This window comes from Schistocerca gregaria, chromosome 1, assembly GCF_023897955.1.
Source record: "Schistocerca gregaria isolate iqSchGreg1 chromosome 1, iqSchGreg1.2, whole genome shotgun sequence".
NCBI lineage: Eukaryota > Metazoa > Arthropoda > Insecta > Orthoptera > Acrididae > Schistocerca > Schistocerca gregaria.
The window spans coordinates 676,825,456-676,842,223 of NC_064920.1; the positions used below are offsets into that span (position 1 = coordinate 676,825,456).

Consider the following 16,768-nt stretch of genomic DNA (forward strand, 5'->3'; position numbering starts at 1 on the left):
GGCGCGCAAGTCACACAACGTGGCGTCGACTGAAATAAGACTTGCACTTCATTGCCGAACTTCTCCGGTTGAGGCTTCCCGGCCAACGATGCCATACGCTCATTTCATTTTTTAGAGAGTCCCTTGATTCATAATGACTGCACTCGTTTATGCTGACTTTTACACTGATAGTTTAACTTCATTACACCGAGCACATGGCGGTTAGTGTTGCTGCTTTTCTAGGTTTTCCCGTGCTCTCCTCGAAGCCGTGAGACAAAACATGTCGTCGAACTGATTTGCCGCAAATTGAAGGATTTCCTTAACTGCAAGAACTTCAGTAGTGAAGATGCTGGCTTCCGTCGGTAACTTAAAAATAGCACAAGACAGTGGATCTCAGCAGAAGTAAGAAAAGCCGGTGCCCTCTCTTGCTTTGGAGCCGTCAGTGAAAGCTTGCCAATGAAGGCCAGATTGATGCAGTCAGATAGGAAACACCAGTAGAAGTAATGAAAGTTCTATCCGATCCCCTAGGCTAATAGAAGATCGGTAGCTGGTAGTTTGGTAAGTCGTATTCCAAGCTAAATGCAGTAGGCAGAGAGTATTTTAGAACGAAGGGTGTCACATATGTCGAGGCGTTGACGTATAACGTGCACCCATAATGCAGTATAGACCCAATCATTTCGGACTGTAACATCAGCTCCCCTCTAAACGAGAGGTACCGGCCGTAGCATAATCAATGATCGACCGAGCTTGGAAATCAAATATTCCACATGGCTTGCACACGTCAGTCTGCTGTCGACAATGAGTCCGAGCCACTTGACTGGGCTCCTTCCCGGAATGGTAAAAGGCTCTACTCGTACCTCGGGAGTTGTCGTCCATCTCTGGAATGCAAAGACGAGATTTTATATCTGACAGATTCAGTCCAATTCTGCACTTCTACGAATACAAAATGCACGCCGCTCAAGCTACCCACCTTAGCGTCATTCTAAAGCTGAGAGAAAACTTGTACATGCCGATGTCATCGCTGTACATTAGGATTTTTACTGTAGGACCAAAAATTTTGCGGAGGTTTGACGAGTACACTGCATAAAGAATAAGACTTTAGATGGAGACTTGCCGCGGCCCGTGCAAGCTATTGTCCTGTTGTTTGATGCAGATTACACGTAGTCGTAGGAGAGAGCAAATGTTGCGGATAATGAAGTCTGGCACACCCATCGACTGGAGCTTCCGGAACAGGACGTTCACGTCCATAATATCATACGCTCCGGAAACATCGTAAAACAGTGCCGTCAAGAAACCATTAAAAGCATAAACACGTTCTATGTCGGTAGTTAAGAGATCTAGGTTATCTATGGTGCCTTTTCCTTTTCGAAACCCGTTCTGAGAGCAGGGCAGAAGGTAATACATACAGACATACATACATAAATCCTTGTTCCATAGCTCGTGAATACGACATTTCGTAATTATGTGTATTGTGTCCCTTTAACATAAATATTCTTTACACAAAATAATTAATTAATTAATTTTTTTACAGTTACTACTTCATATCTAAACATCCATCCATTGAATAGAAGAAGTTGTTACTCAGAAATTCTTTTAATTTGCTTTTAAATGTTGGTTGGCTATCTGTCAGACTTTTAATGCTGTTTGGCAAATGATCAAAGTATTTGTGGCAGAATAATTCACCCTTTTCTGTGGCAAAGTGAGATTTAATCCACATTCGTGAATGTCATCGTTTCTTTTAGTGTTGTTGCTATGCATTTCGCTGTTATTTTTGGATTGGGATGGGTTATTAATAATAATTTTCATAAGTGAATATATGTAGTGAGAAGGTACTGTGAATTTCCCAAGTTCCTTAAAGAAGTGTCTGCAAGACAGTCTTGAGTGGATTCCAGCTATTATTCTGATTACACGCTTTTGTGCAATGAATACTTTCTCTCTTAATGACGAATTGTCCCAAAAAATGCCACATGAAAAGCAGTGAACGAAAATAATCATAGTAGGCTAATTTACTGATATCTTTATCACCAAAATTTGCAATAACCCCAACAGCATGCTGCTGAACTCGGGCTCACTACCTATTTTTCACGTGGCTCATCTGCAAAGGGGGTTGGTAGTAAACGGTTGCATTTGCGCCCCTACTATTGAGTCATATATTGGCTACTTTTTGAACAGCAGTGAATTGAACTATAACAGATTCAGATTGAAACTGATTTATTCAAAAGAAACACTTTAACGTTGTGGCCATGCATTTTTAAGTTCACAAATAAATCCGAATTGTACAAATAATAATCGGTGCAATTTGTACACTGTTTGTCCGGCACCTACACACTCTCACGTTGTTCCTTCACATACACTGGCGTCCATGCTTACACTCGAGGCATTTTGCCGCTCCCAACTTGCCACCACAACGGACCAACGACAAAAGGCCCGATTTTCCCGCTCATATCCGTATTCCTGAGTCGGGTCACGTGACGCTACATTAGTCAAAATAATCCCTAAACATGGCCACAATTCGTTTACAATTTTTTTAATAAGATTTAAGTATTTAAATCTAAATACACTCCTGGAAATGGAAAAAAGAACACATTGACACCGGTGTGTCAGACACACCATACTTGCTCCGGACACTGCGAGAGGGCTGTACAAGCAATGATCACACGCACGGCACAGCGGACACACCAGGAACCGAGGTGTTGGCCGTCGAATGGCGCTAGCTGCGCAGCATTTGTGCACCGCCGCCGTCAGTGTCAGCCAGTTTGCCGTGGCATACGGAGCTCCATCGCAGTCTTTAACACTGGTAGCATGCCGCGAAAGCGTGGACGTGAACCGTATGTGCAGTTGACGGACTTTGAGCGAGGGCGTATAGTGGGCATGCGGGAGGCCGGGTGGACGTTGGGCCGAATTGCTCAACACGTGGGGCGTGAGGTCTCCACAGTACATCGATGTTGTCGCCAGTGGTCGGCGGAAGGTGCACGTGCCCGTCGACCTGGGACCGGACCACAGCGACGCACGGATGCATGCCAAGACCGTAGGATCCTACGCAGTGCCGTAGGGGACCGCACCGCCACTTCCCAGCAAATTAGGGACACTGTTGCTCCTGGGGTATCGGCGAGGACCATTCGCAACCGTCTCCATGAAGCTGGGCTACGGTCCCACACACCGTTAGGCCGTCTTCCGCTCACGCCCCAACATCGTGCAGCCCGCCTCCAGTGGTGTCGCGACAGGTGTGAATGGAGGGACGAATGGAGACGTGTCGTCTTCAGCGATGAGAGTCGCTTCTGCCTTGGTGCCAATGATGGTCGTATGCGTGTTTGGCGCCGTGCAGGTGAGCGCCACAATCAGGACTGCATACGACCGAGGCACACAGGGCCAACACCCGGCATCATGGTGTGGGGAGCGATCTCCTACACTGGCCGTACACCTCTGGTGATCGTCGAGGGGACACTGAATAGTGCACGGTACATCCAAACCGTCATCGAACCCATCGTTCTACCATTCCTAGACCGGCAAGGGAACTTGCTGTTCCAACAGGACAATGCACGTCCGCATGTATCCCGTGCCACCCAACGTGCTCTAGAAGGTGTAAGTCAACTACCCTGGCCAGCAAGATCTCCGGATCTGTCCCCCATTGAGCATGTTTGGGACTGGATGAAGCGTCGTCTCACGCGGTCTGCACGTCCAGCACGAACGCTGGTCCAACTGAGGCGCCAGGTGGAAATGGCATGGCAAGCCGTTCCACAGGACTACATCCATCATCTCTACGATCGTCTCCATGGGAGAATAGCAGCCTGCATTGCTGCGAAAGGTGGATATACACTGTAGTAGTGCCGACATTGTGCATGCTCTGTTGCCTGTGTCTATGTGCCTGTGGTTCTGTCAGTGTGATCATGTGATGTATCTGACCCCAGGAATGTGTCAATAAAGTTTCCCCTTCCTGGGACAATGAATTCACGGTGTTCTTATTTCAATTTCCAGGAGTGTTCATTATATCATTTTACACCTTTATCACCACACTTTTATAATTCGTTGCAATTAAAAGAACACCAAAACACTATGAAACGGAACTAACGGAACTAAAACGCCCATCAAAACATAAAACAAGTATTTTCCGCTCTATTTTTCTCAACATATTATCTCTACTGCTGTGCTTTATATTTAAATTACGAACTACTTGAAAGAGCTCCATATTATCCCCGGTTACCTTACAGGCATAAGCAGCTGAACCTAACCATTTCAGCAGATCTTCTATGTGTTTTTTCCAATTCAATTGCTCATCAATGCACACACCTAGAAATTTTGAATATTCTGCCTTAGAAACATACTTCTGTTCATCATCTATATTTATCAATGGTGTTATGCCATTTACTGTACAAAATTGTGAAACTGTGTTTTCTCAAATTTTAGTGAGAGTCCATTTTCAGTGAACAACTTAATAATTTTCTGAAAGGCATAGTTTACAACTTCTTCAGCTGATTCTTGCTTGTTGGGTTTGATTACTATACTTGTACCATCAGCAAAAAGAATTAGTTTTGCATCTATGTGAATATAGAGTTGCAAGTCATTAATATATAATAAGAACAGTAAGAGACCCAAAGACTGAACCCTATGGGACACCATTCTTGATACCTCCCCACTTAGAAGACTCTGCTGATTTTTGCAGACTGTGTTGTTGATTTAAACCTTCTGCATTCTTGGAGTTAAATATGAATTGAATCATTTGTGCACTGTCCCACCCATGCCACAACACTTAAGCTTATCTAGAAGAATTTCATGATTCACTCAGTCAAAAGCCTTTGAGAGATTACAAAATATCCCAATGGGTTATGTTCGGTTATTCAATGCATTTAATATTTGATCAGTGAAAGGATATATAGCATTTTCTATTGAAAAGCCTTTCTGAAAACCAAATTGACATTTTGTTAGTACTTCATTTTTATAAATATGTGATGCTACTCTTGACTGCACTTCTTTTTCAAGAATTTAGGATAAAACTGTCAGAAGTGAGACCAGGCAGTAGTTGTTAGCATCAGATCTATCCCCTTTTTTATACAATGGTTTAATAATAGCCTGTTTCAGGCTGTCCAGAAGAATGCCCTGTTTCAGTTAGCTACTACATATGTGGCTGAGAATCTTACTTATTTTTTGGAAACAAGCTTTTAGTATCCGTCTGAAATGCCATCAATTCAATGTAAGCTTTTACTTTTGATTAATTTTAATATTTTCCTAATTTCAGTATTAGAGGTCGGTTGAATTTCAATTTTATCAAATTGCATGGGTATTACCTTTTCCATATAGTGCCTTCTATTTTCTAATGAATAGCTGGATCGTATTTTCTCTAGAACACTTAAAAGTGATTATTAAAAATAATACTCCTGACTTCCTTTTAACAAACTTTTCATTGAGTTTGATAGAAATATAGTCTTCCTGTGCTCTTGGTTGCCCTGTTTCCCTTTTAACAATATTCCAAATTGTTTTAATTTTATTATCAGGTGTGCTAATGTCAGACGTAATGCATATACTTCTGGACTTTTAATAACTTTTCTTAATACAGTACAGTAGCTCTTATAATGTTTCACTGTTTTGGGATCATTATTCCTCCCATCTATAAATACATTTCTCTTTTCTGTTTTCAAGATATTTTTATCCCTTTAGTAAGCCATGACTTTTTAGATGGTTTCCTACAATTATATTTCACTGTATTCTAAGGAATTTGTTTTCAGATATACTCACAAAGGTATCATGAAATCATTTCCATACCTGTGGCAATGTGATGTTCAGACAAGCATAGTACATCTACAGCACCCTCAGTTTTTAAATCTTCTAAACAAACAAGAAGTTCATTTACTTTGTTTTTTAATCCCCTGATACTCTGATGCAATATACTAACATTATTTTTCACTGTGCTTTTATGAGAATCTTGTGACATACTACCATTATTTTTCTCTGTACTGTTATGAGAATCATGTGATATTTTAACATCTCTGATACCTGACTGTCTTAACTTCTTGTTAAGCTTAATTTCAATCAGTGTTGGATGATTGATGATTGAACACTGATCTTAGCCTAAAAAAGTACTCCCATGAATTTCAGTGCCCCCCTCCCTTTAAAGATTTTGCTATCATACAGTCAGTTTATCCTTCCCTTTCCTACTGAGTTGCAGGCCATATCTTGTGAAGTCCCTCCTACCAATAGCATCAACAAGAACCAAACCTGTGCCTAGCAAAGTAGCAGTCTGAAGCTGCTGATCTAGCTCAAAATTGACCCTCCTGACAGAGCTGTTCAGTTGGGGCCGATCATACGGCGCGAAAGCAGGAACCAAGCCAACATTTGAATGGTTCGTTGTAGATGCTATTTTTACCAGGTCACACTCAATGAGTTCGTCTCAAACCACGATTCTTGATCTTTTCTAATGTTTTAAACATGCAAGAAGAAAGATTGAAAGGACGGTATCAACTGCTCAAATCGGGATCTTTGCTGGGCTTGAGTATGGTAACAATTACGCAAGTGGCCACTTTCCATAAATGATTGCAGATGTCGAGCAATATGCGTAAGGATTCGTCCGGCAAATTGTCCGGCATTTTCTAGTGGATGTCGTCAAATCCTAGAAAAGCACTGCTGGTACCTTTTTAGACGTTCCGCAGTTCTGTGAACTGAAATGAGTCAGTAAGGACTGCGTCGATCCCACGGACGAAGGAGAAGCAGCATCTCAGGTTGGCAGTGATTCAGGGATGACCGATGGGGGCGCGATGATTTGTGTGAAGTCATCAATCCAGCAATGTAAATCTTTACTCAATGGGGATTTGTTTCAGAATTTGCATTGGTGGACCCAACCGATGACAACGGAGTTTCTCTGGCGAGTATCTCACAGAACTGTATCCAAGATTGTTGTTTTCTCTGCTTGTGGTAGTGGCGGCCGCCTGCTTGTATTTGAGAAAATTCGTCCACGTGCGTTCTTTTTTATACATGCTGTAAGTTAGCTTTCATTTAGGAACTTGTCTTGAGCAGTCTTATTCCATCATGGAACTAAAAGATCTTTCGGCCTTCGGATCGGTTTGACTTGGCATTTGGAAAATACTGCCGCCCCATTTGTTAGGGGAATGACCAGACTGTAACGTTCGTGTGCGGGTCCATACAGTAAACCTGCTTCAAGATGTTCCTTGATATATGTTTTATACGCCTCCCAGTCCGTTTTGCACGTTTTCTTTTTTGGTGACGGCATGTATGTCGCTGGTTCAATATCATTTATAAAAATAAAAAAAAGGCTCTGAGTATATGGGACTTAACTGCTGAGGTCATCAGTCCCCTAGAACTTAGAACCACTTAAACCTAACTAACCTAAGGACATCACACATATCCATGCCCGAGGCAGGATTCGAACCTGCGTCTGTAGCGGTCGCGCGGTTCCAGACTGTAGCGCCTAGAACTGCTCGGCCACTACGGCCGGCTTCTTTTATCATATTACTCGAATAACAAAATGATCAGATCCCAGCGGGGAGTAGCAGATCTCCCACTTAAATTCTTAGAGATATTTGAAGAACGTAAGCTGATGTCTACTGCAGACGAGCGTCTTGGAGGCGCAGGGATGAGAGTTAGGCAATAGTTGTTCAGAATAAATAAATTGAATTCTTCTGTAATGTCCAAAATAGCTGCTCCATGTCTACCGTCCATCTCGCATACGCAGGTCGCATGGTACGCATTGAAGTCTATATAAAACAGGAGAGGGGGTCGAGCTGATTAACCAGTGTGTGTCACTCATGAGTTTCGATTATCTTCTTGGAGGTCTCAGTGGCAGGGTGTTCGGGTTCAGAGGTGAAGGTGGCGTCGCTGCTTTGTGACTGTGTGCCTGTGCGGCTGAGCCGGCAGAGCTGGGAAGGCGCGATCATCACGCAGGGGTGGAGGAGAGTGCACTGCTTCGGCACACGGTCCATATGAGATAGCCGTCTCGACTTTCACGAAAGTGACGCCTCGCCTAGTAGCAACTTCCTTGACGTACTACTGCCGCACGTGCTCTGGGTGCTCCCGGTTTAACGGCTCGTGCGCCTGTTGTAATGTAAATACCGCGGCTGAGTGGTGGGGCAGTCGGCTCGCGCATGATTTCCACCACATTTGGCGCATCTTATAGCTGAGCAGCACTGGCTGTTTGCATGGTTAAATCTGAGACAGTTAAAACGTCGCCGCACAATATGTATCCAGTGGGCAACGCATCATGGAAATTGAAACGGAGTCTGCTAGTACTTTCAAAGCAAACTGAACCACAGACGTGCCAAATGGTGTGATAGTGGTAATTCCATCCTTTATCGCCTTTTTTGACATGCGCCTGACATGTAAGACAGTGTAAGGTGAAACTATCACAAGCATGAGTTCTTCCTCATTTAAGCCGTTGTCAATTTTTCTGCTTACACCTTGGCGCGTGATGACGTGACTTTGTATTTAGGCCTACAGCTGGTGAGTTGAAAATACCGGGGACTCTACCAGTAAGTTAGCTGTTCTGGGAGAGTTAAGTTCAATTTTGGTTCTGCTCCGTCCCATTGATAAGATATTCGTAATGTCTTGCCAACATTCTGAGTTTGTTGTGTACACAAGCTTTCCAATCGCCATCAGATGCAGCCTATTAACGTTTCCTGTACGTATTTCCACGGATGTACAGAGAGGGCCAATGTCACTGCCTCGATAACGTTTATTTTTATTCATTGCATAAACAGACCGACGGGAGCGAACAGCATTGTTTGTAGCACTAGTCGGTGCAGCACGAGAAAAGCTCGACAAGTACAGTTCAGGGATGAGTCTACAGCTGCAGCGCTCTCTAATGGCAAAGCATTATCTACGCACTGCTGCGATAAGTTGGCTACTTCCCTTATTTGGTTGTTGTACTGCTCCACGGCGATTGCTGCTCGTTCGGCTCTCTTCTGTTCTTCCTCATACTACGAGATCCGCTTCTGCACGGCAACCGAAGCACCGGTGCCAGATGAGGTGATGGTGTCAGGGCTGGGATGATCGCTGAGAGCTTCCACGACCTCCGCGACCGCTGAGTGCAGTGGCTGCTGGCCTGCTGTCGAAAGACACACGGCTGTCGGCAAAGGAGACGGGGAGCCACCCTCCTCGTTCGCCCAACTGTTCGTGCTTAGAATAACTTTACCTATTGCACCGTATCTATGTGTCGCCACAAGAAGAATTTAGGTTTCCTCTCAACTTAGCATGAACACAAGTGACTGAGCGACACTAGATAAGCAAATCGAAGTAAAAAACGCTCCGTGAGTACAAGGGAGTTAACGCCTCGGAGTCTCGGTGCAGAATGACTACCGTAAGTAAGCGTAGACTACGTTAGCTTCCCTAGTAGTTTTGGTCAGTTAAGGTGTCCCAGTGTTACGTGTAAGTTAGGTGTGTTGCATACCTATCGGGCGTTACATCATAACGATTGTTTTCTTTATGAATGCGATCAGTGTCTTACTAGCTTCCCCTAAAAATCAAAAGCGGCGAAACTCTAGAAATTGAGTGAAGATGTATAAAGAGCTGGGAAACCTAGGTAACATTTTTGTTCTACATAGTTATCCTCCTGTCTTTTAGTTAAGAATAAACAGTATTTATAGCAAAACTGAAACTGTCTATGTTTAATTCTATGTTTATACTATGTTGATATTTGTTCTTTTGGCCTTATTTTCTATTTATTCAAATATACTCGTGTGTTTATTTCCATGCATTTACAAGTTAAAGCTAAAATAATAAGTGCAACGGAATTTTTAATAAAAATACGTTTCTTCTATCCCATTCGCGTAAGATACTGAAAGTTTCACTATCTCAGGTTATACAGTTTAGTTATCGAATAAAATCGCCTCATCCAAATTGTTAAACGTCGTAAAAAATTAAGTCTTCCTTGTAATAAATTCCACTTTACAGCTGTTATATATGTTGCCCTCATGAAGATACAGAATTCGCATTCCGGGGCGTACCAACTAAATTTTGAGTTTAAATAGGATACCAGTGGAGTTTGATTCTCCACCTGATTTCGTAGTGCGTGAACAACTTAAGTTTGTGTATTGTTAAGTTTCTTTGAGGATTTTTTTGTAATTTGTAATTGCAAAATTTGCATTACATTCCGAATCGTGGATGGAGGTGGTTGCAGGTTTGGCAGTCTAAGAGTTGTTGGAATTTGAAAGGGCATTCAGTTATTTCACCAAATGAATTGTTGAGCATATGGAAGAAGCAGGAGAACGGCTCATTAGCAAACTGCAAAATCATTGACATACAAACATTCACACTCGGTGCAATGTGTGAGTATAACAGGGAACGAGTGTACAAGAACGATTAGCTGAAATATGTTCCACATGCTTTTTGTTCTAGGATCTCTTTTAAATGGAAGCAAAATGGGAATACCTGTAACGATACGTTTTGTAAAGTAAAACCGTTGTTATGGAGTCTTCTACCATACTGGCATTACTCGTTCGGAATATCTAAATGAAATAGTGGAAACAATAGGGAACGCGTGTGTTAGTCAGGAACGAAGAGGGGAGAGTATTAACGAAATACTTCACAGACATTGTCGACTATGACGTAGCGTAGCAGAGAAGCATGAAAGATGCATGTTCTCTAACGTAGCTTTCCACAATGTACGAGTGATACTGTAAAATGAGTGCGTAATTCAACTCTCAATTGATCATTTATAATGGGAAGTAAGGGATATGATTTACCGGTAAATGATAAGAAAAATATTCGACTTAAAGCGTAGTTTGTGTACGATGGAAGCAAGGGCAGTTTTACTAGCACGTTGCTCAGAATTTTCCATTTCCTTTCAAGTTATATTTTTTTTATTTCCAGTTGCTTCCGCCTTCGTAAGTAATAATAATAATAATAATAATAATAATAATAATAATGTATTATTTAGTTCTGTCTTACAGTACACTCTGTACTTCCAGAGTTACTGTAATTATAACTAATTTCGGCTACGTTGCCTTCAGCACCTTTATCTAGAAGAATCCGTGGATAGCATTTACAAGGTTATTGGACATATCCGGCATAAGAACAAAACTTAAATCAAATGTACGTCCAAAACATGCAATATTGGAATAATGAAGTCAGCTTGCTTTCAGCCAGTGACTTTTTCCTCAGAAATCCATCAGAATTTTGCAGACTCCGCATTTTTTCAACATGTTCGCGAGCATCCTTCGCCAGTTCATGTCTCAACTACGTTTAATCAGTATAGCCGGATGGTATTAAGTCTCCATCTTCCCAAATATAAGGCTAATCTTTCAGAAGCAGTGTAATTTCTTTCTGTCTATCCTTTGTGTGAAGTACGGTTTTGTTCATACGGTCTTGCAAAGAAGTTATTTCATAATGTAAACAGTAACGTCACTGAATAGACTGTACAAACATTGAAGCACAATTTGCAAAGCTAGTGATTCACCGCTCATTCATTTCCCGACACCAATCAGGATGACACGTTTTTTCATTTCAGAACCCAGATGATGGTGGAGTGATCGAATGCATCCTCTTTCTACCTATCCCAGCTCTTCAGATATTCATCTACTGCTGGGCTGGACATGGTATAATGGAAGAGGTAAGTAAAAATGGATAACGTTCGTCAATATAACTTGCCAGGCTCGCGCTCATTTACTGAACAGCATATGCGTCTCTACTACAGCAGTGGTTTCCAACCTGGGAATAATTGCCACCTTAGTGGTGCAATGTAATTTTCTCAGTGTTAAAAGCAAAAGGGTTCGATTGCGTTTCGGTCACGAAATTGAGTTACCTTTAGAAGATTGTTAACTTTATCACTATTTACCAAAGCTATAATGCTCATTACATTAGTTGGAAATAATTACATGTTTTAAATACTAACATTAACGTTTGACACAATGTGAAGGAGATTACAACTTGTGAAACGAATGTATGAACATAATCTTCTTCACATAATCTACCCACTATACATATGTTTCCTTCTTTGTGTCGTGCATCTATCACGGTAAATTGTAGACATATACACCACATATGTTTAAATATCTCCTGATAATGCCTTCTACGAGCTATAAACAGTTCACATAATGGGCTTAAAATTGCTTCACAATTCATTTCGCAACAAAAAAATGAACTAATCCACAGCAGACAATATCAGTAACTATGTAATGGCTACTACACTGTTGTAGGACCTACATATTATTATTATTAGCGACAGTGGTCACACACAAAGCATTGTCAGTCTTCCAGTTCCTGCCTTCTGGCAGTTCAGAAATGAGAACTCTAATTCCAGCAATCAAGTAATGTACAAATAATAAGCATATTACGCACATTTTTTGAGAGTTGTAAGTAGCACTCATGATGCACTGGAAACTGCTCCATCATTCTATAAGAAAATATTGTTAGAAACAAGCAGAACAAACTGTCTCGTTTAGTCATTAGTTTGTAGTTTAATAAAACATCCACAAAAACTATATATCATTGATCTTCCGTCATTTGTGCCTGGGAGAAACACTTAGTAGGGACGTGAAGTGGGATGATCACATAGGTTCAATTGTGAGTGAAGCAGGTGGAAGACTTCGGTTTACTGTTAGAATAATGGGGAAACGCAATCAGTCTGCAAAGGTGATTGCTTAGAAATCACTTGTGCGACCCATACTAGAGCATTTCTCAGATGCGTGGGTTTCGTACCAAATACGGCTAGCAGAGGATACTGAACGTATACAGAGAAGAAAAGCACGAATGGTCACAGGTTTGTTTGACCCGCAGGAGAATGTCACAGAGATACTGAAAGAACTCACCTGGCAGACTGTTGAAGATAGGCGGAAACTGTCCTGAGAAATTCTGCTAACAAAGTTTCAAGAACTGGCTGTAAATGATGACTCTAGGAATGTACTACAACAGCTACAAATCGCTCCTATAAAGATCGTGAGGATAAGATTAGATTAATTACAGGACACACTGAGGCACTGAAACAATCATTTTTCCGCGCTGCATACGTGAATGGAACGGGAAAGAGGCGTAACAACCGGTATGGAGTGACGTACGCACTGCCATGCAATTCACAGAGGTACGAAAATCATACGTGTAGATGTACATGTAGCTGTAGATCCATCCATCTTCCCGTTACATCTTACAACTGTTATCTGCAAGAATTTTATTCATCATGATCTCCAGATTTGCCAGAGGATCAGCTGTGTAGTCTGAACGATCCCTTCACATGATTCCTTTAGCGTGGGGCCGACTTACACAATTTCTTTGTGCAGCAGACATTCCTAATACAAAGACGCTTTACTAACGTGTCATACAGTATGCGAAATCAGTCGACACCGTCCACGGGTGTCTGAAAGGGTGCACTGTCTATGATCCAACAATTGTAAGCTATCATATCGCGTTTTGATCATTAGTTCCGGTTTTCTGGCTTGAGAACTCAGCAAAATGTTCTTTCACTAGTATCTCAAATACGATGTGTTTTCAGCTATATGTTTCTTGTTTTAAGGTAAAATAATATGCCCCAAAGTTTGTAGAAGTGTTTCTAATAGGATGTAACTCTTCTGTGGCTGTGGCTACAAGCAGAATATCTTTTCAATGACAGAGTTTGCCACGAAATTACCTAGTACACTTCCAAGTACCCGTTTAGCATATGAATGAAGACGGCAGTCCTTTTAGATGAACCAGATACAACTGTTGAGATGCACTTGTACTACAAAGTTACCGGAACTTCTAGATGGCTCTCTATTGTAGGAGTACGTGTATGAAGAACACTGCTAGAGATAAGACAGTACCCATTTCATCTTCACTGCGGGTAACTTCTCTACATAGGAGGTAACACGCAGATTTTAGTTATGATGCTATATTCAAGCCAATAGTAATTTAATACTATTCAGACTATTTGTGATCAAACTAATTGATGCGTTCTCAAATCCGTGGACATCTAGCTGCACGCGGTTTTTTATGATTTCGGTACTGGAGGAGGATTTAACTTCTTGTTGTTTCTGTCAGCAAGTGTCGACGGAGAAAATGAATTCGAGATTAGTACATGGTATACAATATCACTTGCACATTATAATTTGTTGATGACCACAGTGGAAAATGTGACATAGCCCCTTCTTGACGTGATTCCAGGGCTCTCAAGATTGCTAAGTATACCAGTAAAATTTTACGACTATATGAGTGTACAGGTGCACTATGAGCGTTGGTAATGCAGAAGAGAAACTTTAGAAAACACGGAATCTATGTTCAAGTTTAGTAGGTGTAAAAGATAAGTAGATAAGCATTGCCGAACTATAAAGCACATTGTGGTGCAAGTAACATCGTGTTAGCCTCTGAACCGTGAAGTAATGCTTAGAGTGTGTGAGCATCTGCCTGGTGTCTTGAATATGGCATTTTCCTGATTGTGCTGTGCGATTATGGAATCCGATGAGCTTAATATGTGTTTCGGTTCTTTTAGTACTAAGGGACGGAAACCATAAATTGTAACCATTTGTAGAGGTGACTTTCAGTGCCACAGCGTAACGCGGTTAGCAGAACAGTGCGCTCAAAATAACTTCAGAAGTGCCATTTGGGCGGAAGACACGGAGGCGCGCAGAGGTATCGCCACTTCCCGTGAGGAACCGATTCGTAATCTTACATTTCATTCAGCTCGCCCAATCCAGCAAACTACTCCATGTACGACGAATGACTGTTTTCAGTGTTTCTGGTAGAACTGTACCATGTATTCATTTTAGCTTTACTGGTATTGCAAAACCCAGCTTTATTATACAGGGATATATATGTAGCTTAAAAGCTTCTCTAATCTATTAATCTATCTTGTAAATGAAGTTTTCATTTTTCAAAATGAATTAATGCCGGTGAGGTATTTTACAAAATTTCGAAAGCTGATTATACAGCTTTCAACAACATTAATTACATATCAACTTTCATATGAAAAATATTTTTATATGTATCATCGTTTCGATGAAATTCGGTCTAGACCCAAAACTCCGAATTTCTTTCCTGAAGTGTTCCTCCTCTCATAAATGAAACTGCCAAAAAAAGGTGTATTGCACTATCTTGCCACCCTGTTCAAACTCGCCAAATTTCATCAACATCGTTTATTGACACTTGGGAGTGTTCCGTTGTGAGTGAGTCGACAAGAGGCAGAGAATTTTATATTGTTGCTAGTAACACAGCCTATAATTTAGGCCCTTATCAATTCTACTGGATTGAAATTGCAATGAGAAGGTGACAGCCTAACGACTATGGCCTTACGTTTTTACCAGCTCATTGCGTTCATATATGGGATACTATTGTGTATTGTGATGTATTAGATTAATAAGGCCTCCTGTTTTATTGCTAACTTCGATGTTTCAACGCTGAAGCCAGTCTTCCCCTCCTTTTGGTTTGCCCCGGTAATGTGTGTTGTTAACAACACATTGTTTGTGAATATTATCAAGAATAATTGTTGACATTGTACTTACTTAATACGCAACTCTACTGTCCCGTCATATTAATGTGAGGACTTATCAAAAGCCTGAATAACCTCATTTTGATGCACAGACCGGTGCGACAGATGCAGAAAGAGAATGAGTTTTTTGAAATATCATCAGGGTTGTGGAGCCATGTGGACTCCAGTCCCGTTGCTAGCTGCGTTAAGTTTCTCGGCTGAGGATCCAAGGCGCGAAAAGTCCGAAAGAGGTGACCCCCACAGATTCTCGATTAGGTTTCTATGCGGGGAATTTGGTGGCCAGGGGAGTACGGTAAATTAATCCTGGTGCTCTTCAAACCACGCACATACATTGTGAGTTGTGTGGCACGTTGTATTGTCCTGCTGGTCGATGGACGGCCGCGGTGGCCGAGCGGTTCTAGGCGCTTCAGTCCGGAACCGCGCGACTGCTACGGTCGCAGGTTCGAATCCTTCATCGGGCATGGATTTGTATGATGTCCTTAGGTTGGTTAGGTTTAAGTAGTTCTAAGTTCTAGGGGACTGACGACCTCCGATTTTAAGTCTCACAGTGCTCAGAGCCATTTGAACCATTTTGCTGGTAGATGTCACCATGAAAAGAAAACGAAACTGCCTGTAGGGCTGAACACGGTCCCAACGAGAGATACATACTTGTATTGATCCATTATGCCTTCCTGAATGAGATTAGCCAGGAAACGCCAAGAAAACATTCCACAGACCATAATGCTGTCATCGCCGGCGTGGACCCTTCAGTCGATTGTTGCAGAGGGTTTTCTTTCAAACATTTCACTCCCTACACGCCAAAGAGCATTTCCCTGATGGAGCATAAAACGTAATTAATCTGAGAAGGCCACCTGTCGTCACTCAGAGGACGCCCAATTGTTGTACTGGCGTGACAATTCCAGGCTTCGTCAACGATGAACAGCAGTCAACATAGGTGTATGACCCAAGTGTCTGCTGCGGAGGTCCATTTGCAGCAACTGTAACTGAACAGTCGTTGAGGAGACACTGTTAGAAGCCTCTTGGTTCATCTGGATGGTCAGGTGCTCAACACTTGCTCGTCTTTTCGCCCATACACATCTCTCTAGACGTCGTTCACCCTGACATCTGTAGGCCATGGTGCACCATAATTGTCTCGTCGCTAGTTTTGGATATCGCCATTTTGGCATGCACGGTATACTTTAACCATGGCAACATGCGCTCAGATTAAAAACTTAGCCGTTTCGGATACGCTTCCACCCTTGTCCTGGCAGCCAATGATCATGCCCCTTTGGACGTTGGAAAATTGCTCCGTTTCCTCATTACGACAACGACTGAACTGTTCCGCGTCCGCCCTCCTCCACCCTCACCCCCCTTTCCCACTTGGCATGCTTTATATAGCCTTCACAGCTAGTGCTA

At 42.0% G+C, this 16,768-nt stretch overlaps 1 protein-coding gene across 1 annotated transcript in view; it reads left to right on the plus strand.

The window, feature by feature from the left end:
• LOC126301749 (odorant receptor Or2-like) overlaps positions 1 to 16,768 on the plus strand; it is a 127,293-nt gene that overhangs the window by 86,471 nt on the left and 24,054 nt on the right. Inside the window, exon 4 of the mRNA XM_049991718.1 lies at positions 11,429 to 11,530. Coding sequence (XP_049847675.1) covers positions 11,429 to 11,530 — 102 coding nt within the window. The remainder of the gene's footprint in view (positions 1 to 11,428; positions 11,531 to 16,768) is intronic.